The sequence below is a fragment of the Dermacentor andersoni genome, chromosome 3 (genome assembly GCF_023375885.2).
Source record: "Dermacentor andersoni chromosome 3, qqDerAnde1_hic_scaffold, whole genome shotgun sequence".
In the NCBI taxonomy this organism is placed as follows: Eukaryota; Metazoa; Arthropoda; class Arachnida; order Ixodida; family Ixodidae; genus Dermacentor; species Dermacentor andersoni.
Window position 1 is genome coordinate 196,578,674 of NC_092816.1, and position 23,949 is coordinate 196,602,622.

General features: G+C 43.8%; 1 protein-coding gene across 2 annotated transcripts in view; it reads right to left on the reverse strand.

The window, feature by feature from the left end:
- Positions 1 to 23,949, reverse strand: part of LOC126524079 (carboxypeptidase Q-like) — an 87,061-nt gene that overhangs the window by 51,696 nt on the left and 11,416 nt on the right. Inside the window, exon 1 of one of the 2 annotated variants that reach the window (XM_055067284.2) lies at positions 7,281 to 7,354. The exons of the other annotated variant lie outside the window; for it this stretch is intronic. Coding sequence (XP_054923259.2) covers positions 7,281 to 7,319 — 39 coding nt within the window. The 5' untranslated portion in view covers positions 7,320 to 7,354. Of the gene's footprint in view, positions 1 to 7,280; positions 7,355 to 23,949 lie in introns of those variants that run through there. 2 annotated transcript variants of the gene reach the window in all.

A 23,949-nucleotide genomic window follows, 5' to 3' on the forward strand; every position in this document is an offset into this window, starting at 1 on the left:
CTTCGATTCCCCTATGTCTAGGGACCCAACATATTATGACATTCTGGTTAGATGAGTACGCTTTACACAATACCGAATACAGTTCATTGAATACCGGATTTTTATGTTTGTAGAGTGACATTAAGGCCTTCACGACGCTTAGAGAGTCTGTATAGATCGCTGCTTTTGGAAGTTTTCATTTTCTTATATGCTTCACAGCAGAGAGTATTGCGTAGGCCTCGGCCGTAAAGATGCTTGTTTCCGGATGCAGTACATCGGATTCCGAGAAGGATGGGCCGACGGCTGCATAGGATACCCCGGCATTGGACTTCGAAGCGTCTGTGTAGAACTCTGCGCAGGAGTGTTTGTACTGAAGTTCAAGGAGATGCATTCTGATTTCGGCCTCAGGAGCGTGCTTTGTAACTTTTATAAAGGATATGTCACATTGTCTCACCTGCCACTCCCAAGGAGGTAAGAGCCTGGCCAGGTGCATTAAGCGATGCTCGAGGAGTGGGATATGCATTTCATTGCTAAGCTCCTTCACACACAGCGAGAAAGGCTGTCTTATGGAGGGACGATTGCTGAAAAGTGTAGCGCACGTCATATCGGTAACGGTATCAAACATGGATGTTCAGGATTAGAGCGCGCTTTAAGGAAATATGCAAAGCTGATGTATGATCTCTGTAGGTGGAGAGACCATTCATTTGATTGGGCATATAAGCTTTCAACCAGGCTTGTTCTAAGCGGATAAGCGGATACCTAGATGGTGTACAGGGTCTAGCATCTTTAGCGCGCTCGAGGCGGCAGAGTTATATACCACGGCACCATAATCTAATCGTGACCGGATTAGCCTCTTATAGAGATTCATTAGGCACTTGCTGTCACTACCCCACGTAGTCTGGGATAGAAGTTTCATTAGGTTCATTGTTTTTAGACACTTTTCTTTAAGATGCTTAATGTGCGGGACGAAAGTTAGTCTATTGTCCAGTATAACACCTAGAAATTTGTGCTCTTTGTTTACAGGTATCTGTTGTCCACACAGTTCTAAGCAAGGATCCGGAACCAGGCCTCTCTTCCTTGTAAACAAAACACAAGAACTCTTTTGAGGATTGATTTTAAATCCATTTTTCTCTGCCCACCCTGACACCTTGTTCAAACCATGCTGTACCTGTCTCTCGCACACTGCGAGGTTACAGGATTTGAAACCTATTTGAATGTCGTCCACATAGACGGAATACAAAATGGCCGGTGGTAAGGAAGCACGAAGTGTTGTCATCTTAACAATAAAAAGTGTGCAACTGAGCACGCCACCCTGGGGTACACCAGTTTCTTGTGTAAAAGGACGTGACAGCACATTGCCGACTTTTACTCGGAAGGTGCGATTGGACATGTAGCTTTTTATTGCGTTTAGCATATTACCATTAATGCCCATTTGCGATAAGTCTTGAAAGATCCCGTATCGCCACGTTGTGTCATACGCCTTTTCCATATCGAGAAATATCGAGAGGAAAAACTGTTTATGTATAAATGCGTCCCGGATATTTCCTTCAATACGTGCAAGATGGTCGGTTGTGGAACGCCCTTCTCGGAAGCCACACTGATAGGGATCAAGCATTTTGTTCTGTTCAAGGAAATGGATGAGTCGCCGATTTATCATTTTTTCGAATACCTTACACATGCAACTTGTGAGGGCTATCGGGCGGTAGCTTGCCACTGAGGAAGGATCTCTGCCTTGTTTTAAAACAGGGACTACAATGGCTTCTTTCCATGAGGTTGGAAAGTACCCTGCGCCCCAGATAGTGTTGAAAAGTGTAAGTAGTGTAACTTGCGTGTCATTGGGTAAGTTTTTCAGCATTTCGTACATGATTCTATCAGATCCTGGTGCGGAGGTCTTGCATGCGCTCAAGACAGCTCTCAATTCGGCAATACTGAAAGGATGGTTGTAAGGCTTATTCTCTCGACTTTTTCTTGTTAATGGCTTACGTTCTTCTATTTGTTTATATATTAGAAAAGACTGCGAATAATTGTTTGAACTTGACACGCTCTGAAAGTGCTCCGCAAGTGAGTCTGCCTGATCTTGCAGTGTATCGCCCTGTGTATTTACCAGTGGGAGTGAATATGTTTGTCGCCCTCTAATTCTATTTACCCTGTTCCAGACTTTGGCCTCGTCTGTAAACGAGTTAATGCTCGATAAATACTTCCGCCAGCTTTCTCTTCTGGCCTGTCAGCGGGTTCTCCTGCCTTGTGATTTTACTTTCTTAAAGTTGACTAGATTGTCTGCAGTGGGAGAAGCGCGTAGCAACCCCCACGCTTTGTTTTGTTTCGTACGAGCGATCCTACAATCGTCGTTCCACCACGGCACCCACCGTTTACATGCCAAGCCATTTACTTCTGATATGCATTTAGATGCAACATCTATAGTGAAGGCTGTGAGATGCTGCACAGCAGCATCAATTCCTAAAGAAGACATGTCATTCCATGACATACTAGTTAAGTTTCGGAACTTCTCCCAGTCGGCTGTATCGATCTTCCACCTCGGAGCCTGTGGTAGACATTCTTTTTCTTTATGTGTTTTTAGCAGTATGGGGAAGTGGTCGCTTCCGTAAGGATTGTTGGCAACTTCCCATTCGAGTTCAGGCAGTATACAAGGGGAAACTAGGCTGAGGTCTACTGCAGTAAATGTTCTGTTTGCGAGAGAATAATATGTGGGTGTCTTCTTATTCAGCAGACACGCACCGGACGAAAAAAGGAATTGTTCAACGAGACGACCTCGCGCGTCGGTACGAGAGTCTCCCCATAGGCTGCTGTGCGCATTGAAATCGCCAAGAACAACTTAAGGTTCTGGCATTTGATCTATCATGGACTGAAATTCATATTTGTTTAGCTGGTAATGCTGGGGTATGTAAAGCGAGCAAATGGTGATGAGTTTGTTTAGTAGGACAACTCGAACCGCCACTGCTTCAAGGAGCGTTTGTAGTTGTAAAGGTTGACACGCTATGCTTCTATGAGTGACAATGGCAACACCGCCTGATGATGCGATGGCATCATCGCGATCTTTGCGAAAAGTTATATACTGTTGGAGAAAGTTTGTGTGTTTGTTTTTTAAGTGTGTTTCCGGTAAACACAGTACTTTTGGATTGTGTTTGTGGATTAGTTCTAGAACATCATCAAGGTTTGTTAGGAGACCTCTGACGTTCCCTTGAATTATCTGTGTATTCATATTGGAAACAAATAAGTACTGTGTGTACGGAAACAGGTATTAATTAGAGAGATTTCAGAGATTAGATTACACAGCTCTTTCGAGGCCCTGTAACCGGGGTCTTGCCCTTTCTGGAGCGTTCGAGGGAGCCTCGCCGCTCCTTAGGCGTTTGGTGCACCTTCAGGACAGGTGTAGTGTACATTGCCTCTAGTGAGGCTCCGGACACGTGCTCTTGAGAGCGAGAGGTTACCAGAGAGGGTCCCGCCTTGGAGGGCAAGACCCCTGCGCCCACCAGCCCGGAGGTCGATGTGGCTCCCTGAGGTATTTGACTGTGCTGGCTGTTGCCAGCGCTGGAAGTGGCCGGGGAGGTTGGGGCAGCCTCGGCTGCGCCCACCTTCGGGGTCGATCGCCCCGTCTGCTGTGTTGGCGTAGCAGCGTTAGCTGCAGCCGCCGGGGGGAGGGGGGGAGGATGGCGTCACTTCCGCCTCACTGGGTGTGGGTCGGTCAGCCGCCGGAGGCCGTTGTGGCGCTGCCCCCTGACGCGCCACGTCCGCAAAGGTGCGCTTTGGCAGGAAGGATACCCGCCTGCGTGCCTCTTTGAAACTTATGTTTTCTTTTACTTTAATTGTAACTATTTCCTTTTCTTTCATCCAAGATGGGCACGACCGCGAGTATGCAGCGTGCTCGCCTTCACAGTTTACGCACTGCAGAGGGTTTTCACAAGATTCAGAAGTGGGCTCAGTAGCGCTGCATTTAGCGCAGGTTTGGCGGCCTCGGCAGCTCTGTGAGCTGTGACCGAAACGCTGGCATTTGAAGCAACGCAGGGATTTGGAACATATGGGCGAACATGGATCTTGATATACTCGGCCTCGATGGACTCGGGCAGAACACTTGTGCCAAAAGTAAATATCAGGTGTTTGGTCTGTATTTACTTATTACCCCGCCTCATCTTAATTCGCTTAACGTTGATGACATTCTGCTCATTGAAGCCCTCCAAGAGCTCAGCCTCGGTCAGCTCCAAGAGATCATCATCGGAGACTACGCCACGGGTTGTATTCATAGTACGATGCAGAGTTACTGTTACTTTGGCGTCACCAAATGATACTAGATTGGGCAGCTTTTCATGTTGCTTCAGGTTGCGGAGCTCCAAGAGGAGATCACCGCTTGCCATTCTGGATGCTTTGTAACCTGTACCAAAAACTTGGGTCCGAGACTTGGACACGAGGAATGGTGAGAGTGTTCGCACGCTTTGTTTGGTGTTTCGGAGTGGACTACATGGAAGCCAGGAAACGTTTATTTTTCACGGGCAAAAAACTCTGAAACATCATCGGTGCGCCCCGTCTTCAGGAAGCGACCAGGTAGTGGTGGAAAGGAAGTAGCCATAAAAGATTGTAATTTCGGCAGCAACGCCAGCCACCCACCGTGTAGTCGTCCTACAAGGGGACGCTGCAGGGCGTGTGAAACACGGCCTGCAATCGCCAGCTGTACATTACCACTATAACCGAATATGAAATAACCTAGGTTGGCTATTCACACAAGGTTAACCCTTGTTGCCTGGAAAAACTTGAAGTAAACGGAAGCTAGGAGAAGACAGGAAAGATGAAAAGTAAGAGAAAGACGAAGATTGGAGAGAGAGAATGACAGGAAAAGGCAACTACCGGTTTCCCCCGGGTGGGTCAGTCCGGGGGTGCCGTCTATGTGAAGCAGAGGCCAAAGGGGTGTGTTGCCTCCGCCGGGGGGCCTTAAAGGTCCAAACACCCAGCATCAGCTCAACCCCCAGGATCCCCCTTTCCCCGGACACGGCTAAGCCGCGCACGGCTACATGCGGGAGGGTCCAACTCTCGTGTGCTCGGGTACGTGGTGTCGCCACACACCAAATGCCTGCTGACGCAGACGCCCCTGCGGGGTTAAATGTTTTGTGGCTTTGCACATTGATTAAAAGTAAAAAGAAATTATGTGGTCTTACATGCTAAAACCACGATCTGATTATGAGGGACGCCGTAGTGGGAGACTCCAGAAACTTGGACCTAGTGGGGTTCTTTAACGTGCACCTAAATCTAAGTACAAGGGTGTTTCTGCATTTCCCCCCATCGAAATGCGGCCGCCGTGGTCGGGATTCGTTCCCGCGACATGCGGTTTAGCAGCCCAACACGAAAGCCACTACGCAACCACGGCGGGTTTGCACATTGATTATCTTCAGTAAAACGGGTTATATATTGCAGCATTGAGTGTATCTGTAGCTTGTACATTTCAGTTATTCGCAATGCTTATGCCTCTGAGCTGTTGCCTATTACTTTCGTGAGTTTCGAAAAATAATTAGTTTGTTCGGATAAGCGTAATAAATAAAACCCTATGAAGGGCTCAAATCACAACATATCCATTACGGAAAACCAAGCACTGCCTCGTATTCTCATGACAGTTCGGTGGTGGCAGCACCAGATAAAGATTTGTAAATTTCGCGAGACTCTGCGTACAATATCCCATTTCAACAAGCTCCACGAAAACGTAAAGTCAGGTAGGATATGAAATTCTGGGAATGAGGTCCTGGCAAACACAGTAAGCAGTAGCAATGGTTACAGATATTTGTCAATATAAAATATTAGAAAAAAGCGCTCAAAGTACATATAAAAAGGGCAATTATATAGTACCACACATAACATGTGTAGCTTGAACAAGTGTAGGTAACGATAACTTCGGGGAAACATGAAAAATACTTCCGTGCTCACGTGCTTTCTGTTAATTGGAAGCGAGTTACGAATTAATATGGCGGTACATTTCTTATAAACAGTGTGCGCTCATAGAACGACTACGTTATATTTATGGTTCAGTAAAGCTCGCGAAATATAGTGATGAGTTGTATGAAGAAATAGTTAAGAAACACATCTACGTTGTGGCATTGAGCATGACAAAAGCCTTCTTTGAAACAAGCCTGTAATTTACTCGACGTTAACACTAGGACATGTTGCGATTACATAGGTTAAGTTGTGGGAATTTACGTGCGAATACAACAAACAAATTTTGGGGCATGCTGTAGTGGCGACTGCGAAGTAATTTTCATGACGTGGAGGTATTTAACGCGTACCGAATGCACAGCAGAGGGTCGTTGTTTGCATTCCGCCACTCGTGAATTAAACCACTGCAGCCAGCATTGCACTGGCGGCCTCATGCTGAGCACCACAAGGCCGTCGCCGTGCAGCCGACGCTGCGGGTGGCTCTAAGATCAAGGTACAGTTTTTAGTAAGGTTTTGTAGAGTATTATCGCATGAATACTCCACATAATCAAACTAGAGAAGAATGCAAGTGAACTGGTTGAAGGACTGGCATATGGTATGTCATGCTCGTTCTTGTTGTGGATACACTTGTGATTGTCTTTATATTTTTGAAGTATTCGAGGAAGAGAAGCCACGCGATTATATTCCCTGGTGAATCCCTTGTTCTTGTTACCACAAATTGTACAATATTTGACAATTTACCTGCCTTAATTTCGTCTGGTAAATAATGGCGTAGAAGGGTCAGAAGAACGAAACCAACATCTAATATTTATAGTTTCTTAAGAAAGTGCTGTCAATAATTACATCGAATGCTCTTTTTTAATAACAATACCTACCCCCCATTTTAGGCCATTTGTGGGTAAACTTTTTGATCTAGGAGGAGTAGGTGGCGTGCAACGATGACTTTGTAATTATGACGACTCGAAAGTATGTAAACAGCCGCTTCGTCAGCTTAACGAAGAAAAAAATTGGACGGCTGGATGGACGGAAAGACCGACACCGCGAATCCTCTTTTCTGCACTAAACTGGGCTCACAGTTAAATTCAGTCTGCGGTTCCGTACCTCGTATCCGCACAAACGCCTATTTCCAAAATAAATATTCCTCTGCTCGCGTGCACCCCATTCAAAGCAGCGATACGTGCGGAAAATGGGCGTGCTGCACTTCGTTCATCCTTTCCTCTCTGATAGCCACATGCAAGCTTGTTTTTGATCCACGCATCTCAAAACAGTTTATCTGGGCAGCGTTATCCTTTTACGCTTAGGCCTACTAGGATACCGGGTTACAAAATAAGTGGAAGGAACGCCATCGCGTATGCCGCTGTCGCACTCACCGGAGAGGACCGCCAGCCTTCTTTAACGCATCCAGCCATGACAAGCCAATCGGCCCAGTCACGCCGTTCTGAAACCCATATCGCGTGTTCAGTCGCAATTTGCATGCTTTTGTAATAGCAACCAATTCCGAAGGTCTTACAGAATGCTCCAAAAGCGTGGGAATAGAATGCAAAGTAACATGCACGGGCACGCAATAGGCGCTGATTGGGTCGAATAAAGAACGTAACGATCTTTTCAACGCTTCTTTCACGCGCTTCCGTTGACAGTCAGTTCTCTGCGACAGGCGAAGGAACAGTGGTTAGTATTCTTGAACGCTGTAAAGCGCAGCAAGCAGCCATGTGGCCGCGGTAGAATAAAAGAAATGCCTGTCTCGAATGCACGGGGCCCTCGGGGGCTGTAGCCTGCCCATTCAGAGTTGACCTGTCGCTCTGCTTAAAAATGCATAATAACACCATTGGAAAAGGTAGTCACATGTAAACTAGAAGCGTTTTGCATAATAAGTACAAGCCCGCGGCCTCGAAAGCTTGATTTCTCCTGCCGGTTCCAACAGCGCGGGTTCTTTTGTATTCGTAAATCATTTCTCAATGTTCCCACTTTTTTTTGCAGTCGTTGTAAGCGTGGCAAGAACAGAACCAGCTTTCTTTTTTTCTTTCAAGGAATGAACAACTAACTGATCTCAAATCAGGAGTGTTGACGATCCCTTTCTGTGTTGAAGAACAGTAAGGGCGCTCTACAGTATAACGATTACTGAGAAAAGAGATGTCCATGTTCGTTGCCCCGTAGTAAAAAACAAAACAAAAAAACAAGATCCATTTGTGCTGACGTAATTCACATAGGTAAATTGCGGCCATGGAGGTGAAATTCCTTTTTACAGCAGAAAATAAGGAAACGCGAAGACACAGGATTGTGTGGAAATGCTGTGTGTGATGACGTTTATTTGTTTGTGTCATCCTACAACTGTAAAGGGCAAGTTTGGAAGAAAAAGAAATCTCTATCTTTCATAGAACCGTTCATTAAGTTTCGAAATATAAGTAAAGGAAAAGTCATCAATATTGCATTGCCGACCATTTTGGAGTGATTTATGTTTAAACATTTAGCAACTGCGGCGACAACGGTAGGACTTCATCTAACCGGCTCGTCTCCTCATATGCGGTGTCCGGAGGAATCTTCAAGCCTACAGTATCTTTCGCTTTGTTGACGAGGCCACGATCGCCGACACTGGTAGCTTGCTTTCACCTGCGCGGTGCGTCATTTCAAAAGTGATATATTGTATTATGAAATAACCATTCCCATATTGTTAAACTATCGTTGGACTATTCTATGTGTTGATGTATATATTTGCGTCTAAATTCTACGAATGGGCTTGTAATTTCACTACTTCGGTTTATTTTTCTGGTTGAGGATTTCTGATTTTCTTTAGAGTAAGTGAGATGTGTCCTAGACAGCCTGAATTTATTTTTCTTATTGTTCATCAGTGCATATCTCCTTTAGCATTTTTTATCGCGGTATGCAGTCAGCCATTTTCGAAGATTTTTTTTACCTGTTGACGGGAGTTCACTTTTTCTTTCCCTGTGATTATGTTGACGCAAACGTAGTATTGTGGAATAATGGGCGCTATTTACATAGATTGATACAATGTAATTTACTTGAAGAGAAGAAAATAGATGCGGTGGTGCTTGCTTATATGTAAAAGCTGGGATTTCTTATTCATACGTTACTGAATGGTCGCTACGTTTCAATAATAATGAGGTGGCATCTTTAAAAGTCTCTCGATAACTGTCTGTTCATAGGGTGTATCAACAACACTAATGGTAACTTCGATTGTTTTTCATGTTCAAGAATATTAGACTTAGTATTAGGGGGGCGGGGGTATATATATCGGGAACGGAGGTACTACGAGCTAACATGTAAAGCACGTTTTTTTTTCATTGCCTCTAACTGTTCCTCAATACGAACTGTACCACGACCTCAATCACCGCTACAAATGGTGCAATGATACTCGTAGATCTCTTTATTACTAAAAGACGCCTACACCAGGACGTTTTGGGTTTACTCACGTTACAATTAAGCCTGCGATGCAACATCAAATATAGCCAGAGATTTATTATCATATATAACTCCATATTCACTTTTGTTTTTCAGTTAGGAACGTAGCTAAATAAAATGGGACGATATGGCTTCCTACTGATAAAATATGTATCTGTTTATTGGCACTCTATAAAAAAAAATTTCCCAATATATTCGAAACCAGCCAAAGCGTGCAAGTACACTGTTTATTACCAGTGGAATCCTAAATATATATATCAAGGAAGAGCCTGTACAACGTGCTTATTGTAGGGCATGATTCAGATACATTTAAAAATAAAAAGAGCAGAAATATCTAGCAAAGGCATGTGCAGAAATGGCCCAGAATAAACGAAACAGGACAGAAAAGACGCTATCCTGCAGGGTAGAGATATACGTTAACTCATCTGCAGAGGCAGGCTAAACTCACTTTTTTTTTCTGAGTCCACCGGTGCTGTGCAAAAAAAATGGGGTAAAGTATAAGGTGTTATAGCTGTAAACAAACAGAATGAAGTTCTTGGTCTTCTAATAATAGGCTATAAAAAGTAAAGCAGAAAGGTGTTAGCTGAGTAATTACTATGTTAACGTTATTTATGTCTTAGTGGAAAGCACGTAAGGTCTGGATGCTTTCTGGTACTTCCTATTGCCGTAACAAATTCTCTTTGCTCATCATATTTACATGCTAGAGCTTAGAAATGTACTTAAAATTAATAAGATGAGTAAGGTGAATGACATTGGCGGTTTGAAAATGAAGAGTAGTTGAAAACTAAGCATATTGGTACCATACGAGAATACGCAGGAACAGCATGTGAAGACTGGACACGAGTACATGCGTCCTGGGTTGTCTTCTTTCCCCCGTCTTCTCGCACAGTTCCAAATTACCAAACATTGGCTCTAATATTTTTCCACCCTAATCCTAAATTTAACAAAAACGCTATGCTATCTATACAAAATCTGCTTGCACATGCGGTTTATGCGTTTTCGCGGAGAAAGCTGTTGCGGCAAGTTAGAGTCACCACGAATACAATTAAAACGACTTCCTGAGTGAAACTTTGTGTCACGAATATGGTGTATATAAATATTTAAATTTTGAGGCCAATCGAATTGGCAGACAATTTTACTTTCTTTGATTCTCGAAGAGCGCTTCTGATATGAGATATTCATAATCACATTTGACACTCAATGTGTTAATTTCGTATTCAAGAGTGTAGATCTCGACACAGAGTTACGCCCCCTTGTGACTTCGGTTACTGTGTGTGTAGCATATATTTTTGAAGCTGGGAGAAGCTGATAACAGCTACGCTCTTTCTCTCAGCTGGCGAAAACAAGCAACGACCGACTTTTCTTCTTTCGGTCACATTGACGTTCTCTTCATGATTAAAGTTTTATCCTAATACACGCCCCTGAATGCAAAATGAGCTGAACGCGCGTCAAACTTGAGGATGAATACCTCGAACTAGAAGCATTCCACGGGAATCAAAGTGAAGTTGTGTTAAAATACGGTTTCGGTATAACCTTTAAGTATAAACAAATACCATAACCGTGACACGAGACCAGCTAAGCTTTTCTTTAAAATCGTTCTAATTATTAGGTTTTACGTGCTAGAACTTTCATATCATTATGAGGCACGCCGTAGTAGGGAACTCAGGAATCAGTTTGACCACTTGGCGTTCTTTCAGGTCCACTGTGCACGGGAGTGTTGCATTTCGCTACCACCGAACCGACCGCCGTGGCCGGCATTTGATCCCACGTCTTTAACGGCGCAACGCCAAAGCCACTGCACCAGCACGGCCCCTAGTTCTCGTTAATTATATGTTTGATTACCCCAATTTGTTGCAAAAAGTTGTTTGCCAGAGCGCGTAAACCGCCTCTGTAAAATTTTCCGTTGCTGACCTAGGGCTTTTATAAAAAAAATTTGCGTTACTTTAAGCGCACCCTGAAATGATTTTTACGATCTTGTACAAACGTACCGAGTCGTTAGAGTAGGTCACTTTGATCATCCATTGACGCATCTTAGGGCTCAGCGTAAAGCGTGCAGTTTCTTATAAGGTTTTCAAAATGTACATGGCTGCCGATCGCAGCACATCGCTCGGCTGAACTTTAAGCCGCCCCTACCTATTTGACGTGGTTTGCGCCAATGACGTTGGTAGGGTGAACTATCTGATCGGATGCCTAGGGCGCGTCATCAAACATTTTTCCAACTTTATGGTGAACAATTGTTGTTCTCGTAATAGTTGGAATGTTAGTTAAATCGTTTCTACAAAAACAAAGTAACAGAAAGAGAATGCACAAGAACAATTTCTCACTTCACTTAAGCACTTCCGGCACACAGCAGGCGTCGTCTCATCGTGCTACAAGTGCTCCATTTTCACGCGAGCTCCGCGGTCCGAGTCGGTCTCCGTCTTTTCGCGAGCACCCTGATTTGACTTTGTTGCATTGTTGGCTGCAAACGTAGCGACTAGAAATATGTCATGCTGTGACATCGTGTCCCTCTGCAAGGCAACATACGAGCGGACTGGCTGCAGCGCATCGGAGGGCCGCTATCCGATTGGCGCCAGGATTTGCGCGTTTGCGGTCATAGCTTTACATCCGAGAATTACTACCGCAATAGCGTTTCGCTACTCCGGTATTCGGGTAAATGCAATCGCAAGGGGACAAGGTCTGGCCGCCTGACCCTGCCGTTTCACGGGATGAGCATAAGTGAAAATGTGAATGACCTTGGACTGCACGGTGCATCCACCCTGTGGCACAGAGCTCAACCACACACAGTAGCAGTAAAGAATTGTATTTTTCTTTGCTGCTGGCGTAAATTTTTCGCAGGAGTGTAATCGTTAACATGTTGTTTTTGTATATGTTTAACATGTTTTACACTTGGTGAAAGCAATATTATCGCTCTGTTTGGCTGGTTAAGCTCTGCGCCAGCAGGTAGCTGGACCGTGCAGACCGATCAGGCCACTCACGTACGTCTACGCTAAATTTGCTTCGTCAGCTTGAGTTTATGCCTCCACCCATCCGGCAAAACGTCCAGTTCGCCTGTGGTTACCGGAATACCGGACACGTTCGGCTTTGCGATAGAATGCTCGCAACGCACGCTGCTTCCATAGCTCTCGCTTCGGATCGACTGCCCAGCAGCTGTCGGAGACGGTGCAGAGACTTCGCGCGCTCGCTCCTAGAGAACCGGAAGTCGACGACACGACGTGCCATCATGACGCAGAGCCAGTGAAGTTGGAGCCTAGCCCCAATCACTCGGCGAACGAGTTGAGGACCAAGTGCGTGGCTATGGAGGAGGGTAATTGTGATCGTCCGTAGCTCTCTTAATATGAGACGCTTCAAACAAATTATGGTACGAATTATTAACTTTAGCTGTAGCCTACGCGTCTACAATATCTCTCCGAACCGTTTCAAGGGCCATTGACTTCGACCTAGAACTATCCACGTTTACATGAATCCGCAGTTTGTTCGGCAGCAAAGTGACGCCTAGTGTCGTTTTTTTTTTCAATGTTAGCGCACTCACTTCCGTTAAGCCTGCTTTTGTTGTCGCGTCATGGAGTGCACTGTAAATATCGGCAGCGTGACGGCTGCATTCCTCAGGTTGTCACTCTTTTCTCCGCGTGGGCGAAGTTACGCGTCGCTTATTTTGCGGTAAGGTACCGTATTATATCACAATAATGAAATTTACCCAGCGTGTCAGCAGTGGTTGCCATCTCCAGTCGCAGCCGGGCGCGGCCTTCTCAGCTTTTATTACCTCGAGTGAGACTTGGCTACGTTAATTACGGGAATCAAGTAACTCACCGTTGATAAGTTAGTGATTAATTACAAAGACGTCATTATTTGAAAGCGCGTGATGTAGTGGCGAGTGAAAAGAAATCGCGTGCCGTCAGCTTCGTACGCGGCCCTTGCTTTGATGTCGCGCAGAGCGGCAGCGGCCGCCGCCGGTCGGTTGGCCGGTCGTCATCCTGCAGCGGATGCTCTTGCTTAATTCCTGATGCGATGCGCTTCTCTCCTATTCGCGCAAACGCCGCTACGGATATGTTTGCACAGCATGTGTAGGGTGATAAAGTGCTATATAAATGGGGTGGAAACAATAACTTGGGCAAATATAAGCCCCCCAATTTCAAGAACACCAATAACATTGAAGGGTAAAAATTATATATTCAATGGGCTGACGAAATGTGTTGAACGATCCATAATAAAGCTTACGCAGTATCGCTTCTTTCGGGCTTTTCCACAGAAACCCACACTTTCGAAAATGACAAAAATGAAAATGCTTATATAAGGCCTCTATTCTGGTTTTTTCGATGCTTCAGATAATCATAACCATAAAATGTTAATCGAAAGCTATTTTTTTGCAATTCATGATCTTGTTTATATCTCATAAGCAGTCACTTGAGGACTCGACGTCAAGTGTGTGCCTTTAGAGGAGCGCGATCTGAGAGATTATTAGTATTTATCGTATGTATCACACTCAACATTTTTACACCCTTATGGGTGTTAAGAGGGCTGCTTTCTGCATTTACACCCATGTCCACATCTTTTAGCACCATTTTCGGTCAAAACACCCTATCACAAGGGTGTATACTACACATAAGGCGCGACTTTGCTAGAAGAAGGGTGTTAAATCGACGACTGAAGGGTGTTGAACGCATTGATGCATAAATCTAAGTAACGTGTACACGTCCACGCATTGAGCAATGTGTGTAGGTATTGCATTTTTAATGATAAAGCATTTTATGGCCTTTCAGGTAGGAAAGATGGCGTTCTCCGCAACAACAATCCATACGGGACCCTGCTCATGGCAATCTTGTCATTTCCCTTGAAAGCATTCAGAAAGCATTGAGAACCGCGCCGCCCTTTAAGTCTCTCAAATTATTCACGTCATTTTAGCGTCAAGTCCATGAAAAGAAAACTAGGTCAACCTGACCTTTGGTTACGTCGTAGGTACCTTCGTCTGTGTATTTTTCATAGAATATGGTACTTTAACCCTTCTCTTAAATAAAATATTTCACCACACCAAGTTATATCTCGTCTCGCATCGACCATCAACACAAAATTGATGTGCCATTCTTCCTTTTTGCCAAGAACAGCCACTGAATGGAACCGCCTTCCCGCATCTATAGTGTCAGTTTGTGACACCACTAATTCAACATCGCTGTTCAAAGTGTCTTACAGTTTAATTTTCTATTCTTGCCCTGCAATGCAAATATTGTATACTTTCACCCCTTCTTTCCGTTGTGTCTACTAGGCCTTGAAAGTATGTATAATAAATAAAATGTGACGTCATCAGCGTATTGTATGACGTCAGTAGTGATGCAGAAGGTAGTAAATAGAACAGCGTTAATTATGAGCAATTGTGGGTAAATAATGTGAATTAGGGTGGAATAAATTCGGTTAAGGTTCGTACAAACTGTAGCAAGGTGGATTACGGCAGATAAAGGTAGAATTGTGAAGGACACGTGACAATGTATGACGTATCACGGTCACGTGATAACTGCAAGTGTACATCCATGAAGTCATTAAGTTTTCGCATTCCTAAGTGACTGTCGATCTCTTTCTAGGATTCTGATGTTACTGGCATGACGGCCACTCCAAAATGCATAATCGAGAAAATGTACGCACTTTTACTTACAATTTAATTATCACTATATTTTGTGCTCACAATTATATTATCATGCAATCAAATACTTCTAAGACAAACTGCAGAAGCAGAATGAAAATGCGCGAGCAACTCGCACAATTCTGCACGAACAATTCGGTGCCCTTAAAAGCCCAACAAAATGTGGCGAAATTAAAGAAGCTGTCTGGATAGATAGCTGAACAAACAGGGACGTGCTATTAGACGAGCCTCTGCTGTACAATGGCATCAACGTAAAATTTGCTTGGTGAAGCCATAACGAAGACATTTATAGCGGCGAGATCACGCTGGAAGTTCTCAAATCCAAATCTCCACGTAACTTGCCTAAGTTATTCAGAGTTTTACTAAGCTACTGGTCTGCCTTATAAGCGCATCCTCGGACACAGTTTGTAAGGCTCAGCCTATATATTAGGGGCTGGTGTCGTCAAAGCTGTAATTGCTTATCCACAGCATACGCTCTTACAAACGCATTCTTCAGTCGCCTCATGAATGCTTACGCGTCGCTGTCGCACGACCAAGATGTGAGGGTCTTTATCGAGCAAGGATGTCGCTGTAACTACGCTGTGACCTCGCAAGGTTGCTTCGTTCGGACGCAGCGAATAATCTAATTGCACCAGCAGAAGAGCGCCGATCGTCTCGCTCACGGTCCCGATTTGTGTACTGTACTCTCAGTCATGCAGCACAGATTGCGCCCCCCCCCCCCCAAAATGCTCGGCACCAAACCTAGTAGCAACTACCCGCCTCACCGCTCTAGTTGGAGACCACAACGAAGCAGCAGCAAACAGGCGGTCATGCGAGCAAGCAAACCTGCCAGAATAAACGTTCAATTTGCGCGCCCTCCCCGTGCCCAATGAAAAGCGACCGGAAGTGACGGAAGTACGCTCTACAGTCACTTTGGCGCGCGTCATGATGGGAAGGCGGAAGCTACGCCATTATTGCATTCTTTAGCTACATGAAATGCGTTCGCGTCTCGCGCTGTGCGAAATAATTTTAAACGTGTGATTAGTTTTGTGAGCGGTGTAGAAAAAGGTGTGGCCCGTGCTTTGTGTATTACTCGTGCTCCACTTCAAAGCAAAGCGTTCGTACGCACTGGAAGATGGATCCACGGACGCTGAGACGAGCAGTTGCAACGTGCCCTGTGTCGGCGGTCGGTAGTACTGCCATTATGGAAATTTTCAGGCAAGTGCCCATTTATTTGGTATTACTTTGGTGGGTTACGTGTTTTTGTTCGCTCTAGAAGTATCTTACTGTGATCTCGTAGCATAATTCACTATTGTAAGACCAAGAGCAGCTGCACTCCTAGTAGGGCAAGTTAACTACCTCGATCGCGCCCCGTCTTACATCGTGCTAGTAACAGCGCAAAATGTAGACAAGGGACGAGACAAGAAGACACCACAAGCGCTGACTTTCAACAACGTTTTTGGAATAAACGTTGTTGAAAGTCAGCGCTTGTGGTGTCTTCTTGTCTCGTCCCTTGTCTACATTTTGCGCTGTTACTAGCAGGATGGAAAACCAACAAGCCCAAGCTGCTATTCTAGTCTTACATCGGGCGTGATGCGCTTGCATAGTTAAGCCTGTTTCACATGATGCGATTTTCGTCGCACCGGAAGTGCGATTTCCGTCGTTTGCGATAAAAATCGCAGTCGCAGTGCCGACCCCCCGATTTTCGGCTGCGACCAACCGGTTGGTCGCACAGTCGCACCGTCGCACCGATCGCTGCGATTTTCCGTCGAAATTGCGCGGAGAGCTGTCAACGGAGCTATTTCGCCGGTTTGTTTTGGAAAATGGCGTCTGGCACGACAAGTGCAATGCGCGGAGACGTGGATTGTCGAATTCGGTACGTACGTGAAGGGAGAATAAAAAACTTGTACCGCATATTCGATTCTCCCATTTATGTACATTTGTCGACACGGTACGCAGCAAATAAAGTGCATTTTCACGTTTGCTTCGTACGCCTTTGTGAGTTGTCAGTGCTAGGAGGTGTTCGATCCCCAGCAGACGACGAGGTCGTCACAATTTTCTTTTGTTGAGTAGCATGCAAAAATCGCGCTTACGGAGCAGCTTGAATTATTTCAACCTCGGCAAGGGCAAATGACAAGACAGCAAAGTACCCGAGGTTTCAACGTTACGCTGAACGCGGTACCCTTCAGTTGCATTTTCTTGTCGGTTTTCAAGCATGAATTTCCCGATGCATCTTGAAAGCTTATCTTGCCTCTTATTAAATTTGACAGAGCAAAAGTGTAAGCTGTCGTAATGAATTTGCTACGATAGCATTAAATCCGTGGCTTGAATAAAATATTACATGCGCGTTAAGTTGCACCTGTTCTCTGGAGAATTTTTTTTCCTTGCCCAGAAACCAATAAACATTGACTATGTTGCGGACTTTGTATCCTTACTGCATCTGTATGAACACTTGCTCAGCAACGTAATTAACTGTACAGCTAGTAGATTAAGTAAATTGCTTGCTATAGTGGCACAGTGACAACGTACCCTCCTGCACAATCATGTAGAACTCGTGCAACAATGCGAAAACCAGGCAAACGGCCTGTTCTTGTGGGGATAAAACAGTATAAAACGACACGCTGAAGAAAAGTAAATCAAAACTGTGCAGTGAAGTCAGCCAGTAGAAGCAGTTCTTGCACGTTCACAGCTGATCAAGTGTGCAGAAACATTCATGCCTTACATGTTTCTAGTAAGTTTCTAATAAGTTTGTGATCACATATATTAGTGTGTAAACCCATGTAACGATATCCGCTGCGATTACTATCTTTATAAGTAATGAAATACCATGCTACTTGCAAGAACATATATCACCCGAGGATTTTAGAACAAATTTCTGCATTTCAACTATACACAACATGTGGTTTATTCAATAAAAGACCACAAACTGGGCTTGTTTGCAGTGACAAACTTATTCCAAACTTTACTTACATACAGGCAAGAAAAAAAATTATAGACAGACATATCGTTCTTCAATTTGTTCACCTGCCACTGTGGCTATAGCATTCTGCTGCTAGCACAAGGCGAGGGGTTGATTTGCCAGCCATGGAAGTCGCATTTTGATGGGAGTCATAGGCGAAAAAAAAAAGCTCTTGCACTTAGATTTAGTTCACCACCTTTCACTGAACCCTTACACTTCAAAATACTATTGCATAGGGGGGCATGCTTATGCACCAATAGAAAGCAAAGGGCAGAATTGTAAAACAACCATCTTTCGTGATAATTCGAGTGTGTAAATATTCATTGAATCAATATGTATTGTTCAACAGCACTGCACAAATAAGCATGATCAGGTATAGCAAGTAGGAAGCTGGTTCTACAGATGTATAAATGTCAAGGCATGAATGCTCATGCTACGTCGCACACATAGCACAAAGAAAACCTTTTTCAAGAGTTGTGCCTTCTGGCAGATATGAGTGGGCCATAAGCAGCAGAAACTTTAATGCAGGACATTGTGTAATACCGCTTATGAAGGAATGAAGAGAGTGAAGAGGCTTTTAACAGCAGTACCTCATGCTACTCTAATAAGAAGAACGATGAGCAAAAACATTTCTGGTAGAGCACTTAAACAGTAAATTTCTGAAAGACAGAAAATTCCAGGTGAGAGTTGGAGGTACATTTGGCCCACACACACCAACAACGCGGGCATACTACAAGAAACACTACAGCCTATGGTGTATTACAGTCTGTGGGAAAGCTATCTTATACAGAAATCAAGAATGACGCAACAAGCCCTCCACAACACTGCAGACTTTCTTGGCCAGTCTGGCCTCTCGCTTTCTGATAAGTCAGCTCATATCGACGGCGGAAAAAAAAAGACTAGAATCAAGAACTGCCCCAGATTACACATTGTGATCCACATAGCTGGACAAATATGCCTGGAAGTCAACATCTACAAATCCTCAGCTAGTCTAAGCCCATGACGGCAGAGCCAGCACGTGGGTGAAACAATTATGCAATGCCTGGACGCAACTTCCACACCTGGTGAAAAGAATAATCTCGAAATAATGGGGGTGTACGAGTGGATACTATGGAAAATCACAGATGCTGTGCTTGTGTCCAAGGTATAGTACGGTATGAATTACCAGCAGCACACAAAAAAGACAACTGATCGAATACAGGCATCAGGTAGTAATAATAGGTCTTTCCAACTTTACCATGCTTGAAGGCCTCTATGAGAAAGAGCTAACGAACAAGCACCTAGACAGAGTAGAGTTGCAGCCTGCAGCAAAATTCTTTGTCTCACGAGCTCAGAACCTCGTCCCAACATACTATGCCAACTAGCATATGAGATGCAAAGATGACTACCCCTCCCTTCAGAAACACAACCTTGGGAGTACCTGAACTTGAAACACAACAGGCCCATGTCGTGAAATATGGGGGCAAAAAATTAGGCCAGGAGACTATATGCAACTGCCAAACACACAGAGGAGGTTGCTAATTATGAAGATGCAAGCAAACATAAGGCACATATAGTACACTGATCTGGCAATAGCAGTGTAACAGTAGTATGACACTACATAAAACTAAACCACATATAAGTGAGTACCATTCCAGGTCATCCTACACCTATAAAAACTGAAATGAAAGCATTCAAAGCAGCACTTGTAGTGCAGATTACACCCTGTACAACACCCTGCATGGATTCACCAGAAGCTGTCTGGGCCTGCACATCATACAAGATTGTCAGGAAAATCAGGAGATTGACACGCGACTTGCAAGCACATGGCCAGAAATTAAATTACAGGATACATAGCCATGCAGAAATTCCAGGACACAAGCGGGCTTATAAGCCCGACATAACTGAAAACTAGATGAGTTTGTGTGTATTCATTATTAACTAAAGTGCAAAAGATTTCCCCAGAAAAAGAAATACATCTTTGAAGGATAGATAAAGATTGGTGCTTGATGCAGCCAAACATAAATAAAAATGCTACAGAAAGAAAATAGAGAAAAATTCCAAGTGCAGGAAGAAATCATTACAATTGCCAATCCTGCATGCCAGCACCTTTCAAGAAACACTGTTGTTATTCCAATAGACAGACTGACAGCTTGCTTATGCAAGCACATTCTTCCAGTTCCATGCCATTGGGAAAAAAATGAGTTTCCTGGAAGGTAGCCACATGCACACTTGGTGATCACAATGTATTTTTTCCCTGGACTTGTATATCTATATGTATTTTCTCCCTTTCCTGCTTTTATGTTTGGTTTCATCAAGCACTAGTCTTTATCAGGTTTTATTGCTGTACTACTTTGTGGTAACCTTTATAATCACTGCATTTTCACAATAAACCTTTTAATTAGAAGTTAACGTACCCTGTTCTTACTGCTTCACACTGTACAGTCTTGCTACATTGGCCAAATAAAAGATTTTATAAGGTATCATGAGGGCCATTAAAGTGACTTGTTGCAGTCTAAAAAAAATATGAATAGCCTGGCTGCAAATGGCACCAGAGAACACATAGGACCAACAAGAAAACCGAGATGATCTAACAACCAAAAGTTTAATGTACACACCGAGTAAATGCTCGCTGACAAGCAATAGACTGAACATACACGAAAAGGAGAAGCAAAAATTCATGTGCGTTTCCTGACAGGAAATGCATCCATTTCTAACGGAGGCCGTGCTGACAAGATTAACCCAGCATTTTTAGATCTACAGCTTCCGTAATTTCTCTAGGCAGCCGATCTGCACAGAATGCTAGCTTCTTCCTCTACAATGCACGCTCAGATGTGGAGAGTGCATTGTAAAGGAAGAAGCTAGCATTCTGTGGAGATCGGCTGCCCAGAGAAATCATGGAAGCTGTTGATGCAAAGACACTGGGAGAATCTTGTGTCAGCATGGCCGCTGTTACACTTTCAGAGATGGATGCGTTTCCTGTTGGGATCTGTATGGACACACATCAGATCTTGCTTCTGCTTTTTGTGTAAATTCGATTTATTGCTTGTCAACCAGCATTTACTCGGCATGTTCAATAAACTTTCATTTGTTTATATACCTCATGATTGTCTTGGTCTCTAGCAGAAAGGTGTTCATTCTTTTTACAGTGAAGCTGTATATGCCTAGGCGAAACACTCGTGGTCCGATCCCAAAAACCCTACTGTAGGGGTATGAGCCATTGTTTAAGGGGGTGTGAGCCATTGCATTCGCCTTGCATGATGGACAGAGAAATTTCATGTTGGGTAGACATAGAAATGCTTATGCATTTCAAACATACATTTATCTGCGTATTACTGCAGGGAAGGGACACAGAGGGGGATGGGGTTAAGACAAGATCATGATGTCATTATTATCTCGCAGCAAAGGTGTGGTGGGCCATTGGCTAGACCGATAGTGACGTCGTTTCTCTCTAGCAGCAGAGCGCGCGTGCAGCAGTCTCTCTCCGACTTCCCAATAGGTTCGAAAATGTGCCCCTGTATTTAATTAAATGAAATGTGCAGCCCCGGTGTGTAACTTGGTAACTACAGTGCATAACTGAGTCATAAACATTATGATTAACGGATTACAAAACGCAAGTGCGTAACATAATTCAGAAAGACTTTGATGGGCCCGCTGGATTAACACAATGAACCACTCATTGCACTTTCCATGATGGTGATCTTGCAAAGTGCAATGTGTGGCATTCCAAATAAACAATGTGATAAACCCAAGTCAAACATGTGCATAACCTCATTAAGAAACACAGACATAACCAATAATATAGAAAGACCTGAATAAACCATTGGAATTAACCCAGTGATAAACACCTGGGCCGCACGTTTCAGCTTCGCTGGTTTACCGTCTGTACAGGTTGCATGGGCAGTAACTTTTTCTGTTATTGATTGTTAAGTATTGTATAATGTTGTGCCAGTAAAACACTTTGGGCTAGTTGGTGCAATGTATTGGTACTGCTCTTATTGCTGTTTTTTGTCTTAATCTTGTGCCCTTCTTCCTTTTGTAACAACTTTTTTATTCCCCCTTGCATAATACTCCAACCTTGCAGCCTGCGAGGTATATAAATAAATAAGTACATAAGCACGTCATTCATTCATCTGCATACACCTCACACCATTCCTTGCTCAACAAACGTCACTGTGTTGATGTCTCGCAGCGTGCATGTACTTTAACTGCCGTTAGTGTTTCGGTATGGTTTGTGAACAGTGTAATGCATAAAGATTACATGACATTAAGGTTGGGACCTATGCGGTGCATAAGCAAACCTTGCAAAAGATGACATGTTGGATGTTGAAAATAAGACAAATTGTATATATTGCAGTTACTTTAACAGCATTTAATTGACCACTTGACAAAAACTTCACTTCGCATAGATTCCAACACGTACACTGCATCTGCAGTTTTTTTTTTTTGCTTATTAATGTGGTCGTTACTGCATGGCCACATTGCAGATTTGAAAACAAAGTTAAATAAATTTGTTTGTTGCAATATAACAATATGTGTAGATCACTGCGATTGTAACACCAGAACTTGATACAAACATGCACACTATAGGATGCCGACAAATGCTCAGGACAAACTCTAGAATGTTTGCATCCTGATACTTATGAAAGTGAACGGTTTCATTCCATGGCTGTCAATGAGAGGGAGAGAGAAAACTTAATTGTGTTCGTGGAACAAAAACGCATTCATAAGCTTAGAGATATAGTAATTGCTTAACACTCTCGAAATGAATAATTATAGCTTGCTATCGACATTGAATCAGCCTTTCGACAGCAAGAAAAGGAATCAGTTTTTCCAGCTCTGAACATTGAATTGCAGGAAGTGCAAGCAGGCATAAAATTCTGCCACTATAATCTGTTTAGGAATATTAAATTGGAATAAACATTGAGACTTGCATTTGTACTTTCTCTGGCTGAGCAACCTAGTTTGAAATGACTCCCATAAGCATGTCGTAACAATGTTGATCTAATACATGTTAAATGCATGACTAGCTTAAGAAATCTGGATGATTGCTATAAATTACTGCGAAGGAACTATAATGTTTTATAACATTAATAATATAATAATAATATTTATTTCCACAAGACAGGCTAACTGTGAGCGGCGTGCGAGGCTGGGCAGAAAGCCGAAAAATTCTACGGCAAGTGCGCCTACCGTCGGCCTAGGATCCTGCATTATGAATAGCGCGTATTGATATGGTCTTCTTGTTAGAAGTTCCGAGTATACTACCAGCGCGAGACACAAAGTGGACGAGAAGCGTGTCTTTTATAATGCTGTGTTACAACGCACAGGTTTCTACAAAAGTAACGGTAACTGCTCGAAACATTTGATGCGTCGGCTTTTGCGCCTTTAGAAATGTTTAGAGAGGGCTCCCATATATATATTCGCAGCGCAAGCACGGCGATGGATGAACCAGGCTAGCGCTAAGGTTGAATTTCACAACACAATTTTCATTCCACGTCCAGTAATCACACAGATCATTTGAGGCTTCGTTCAGGGGCACACGCGGGCTTTCGGGTTGGTGCTTCTTGTTGCTTTTGGCGCAAGAATATGGCTAGGAGCAGGCACCACATATGCGCAATGACGGGCAATATACACACATCATTTCTCCAGAAGCTCACGCCGAGCACGGGTAGCGCGAGGATCTTGTTGGGCTGACACGACAACTTCGTGGCAGCCGAATTCCGAATACTGCATAAGCGGTGAGGGTAGCTATATGAACTTGTCGATAGGTCATCTTGTAGATTGTTGTAGCGCAAGCAGAACGAAACGGTCATATAATGTAGATAAGACAACACACAGCGCTGAACCACCTGCGAACAGCTGTTTACGTGCGCGATGTCGCACTGAACTACAGAAACCGCCGTCCCGCATTCCAAGACAAATCTTAACTAACGTTTTTAAATTAGTACACGTACATATTATTTGCTTCTTATCAAGAGAAGTCAATAATATTATAGTGTCAACGTTTTATTCACTACAATAAAAGAATTATGCAGCGTGTGCCACGAAACCTGGCAGTCAACAACCCTGG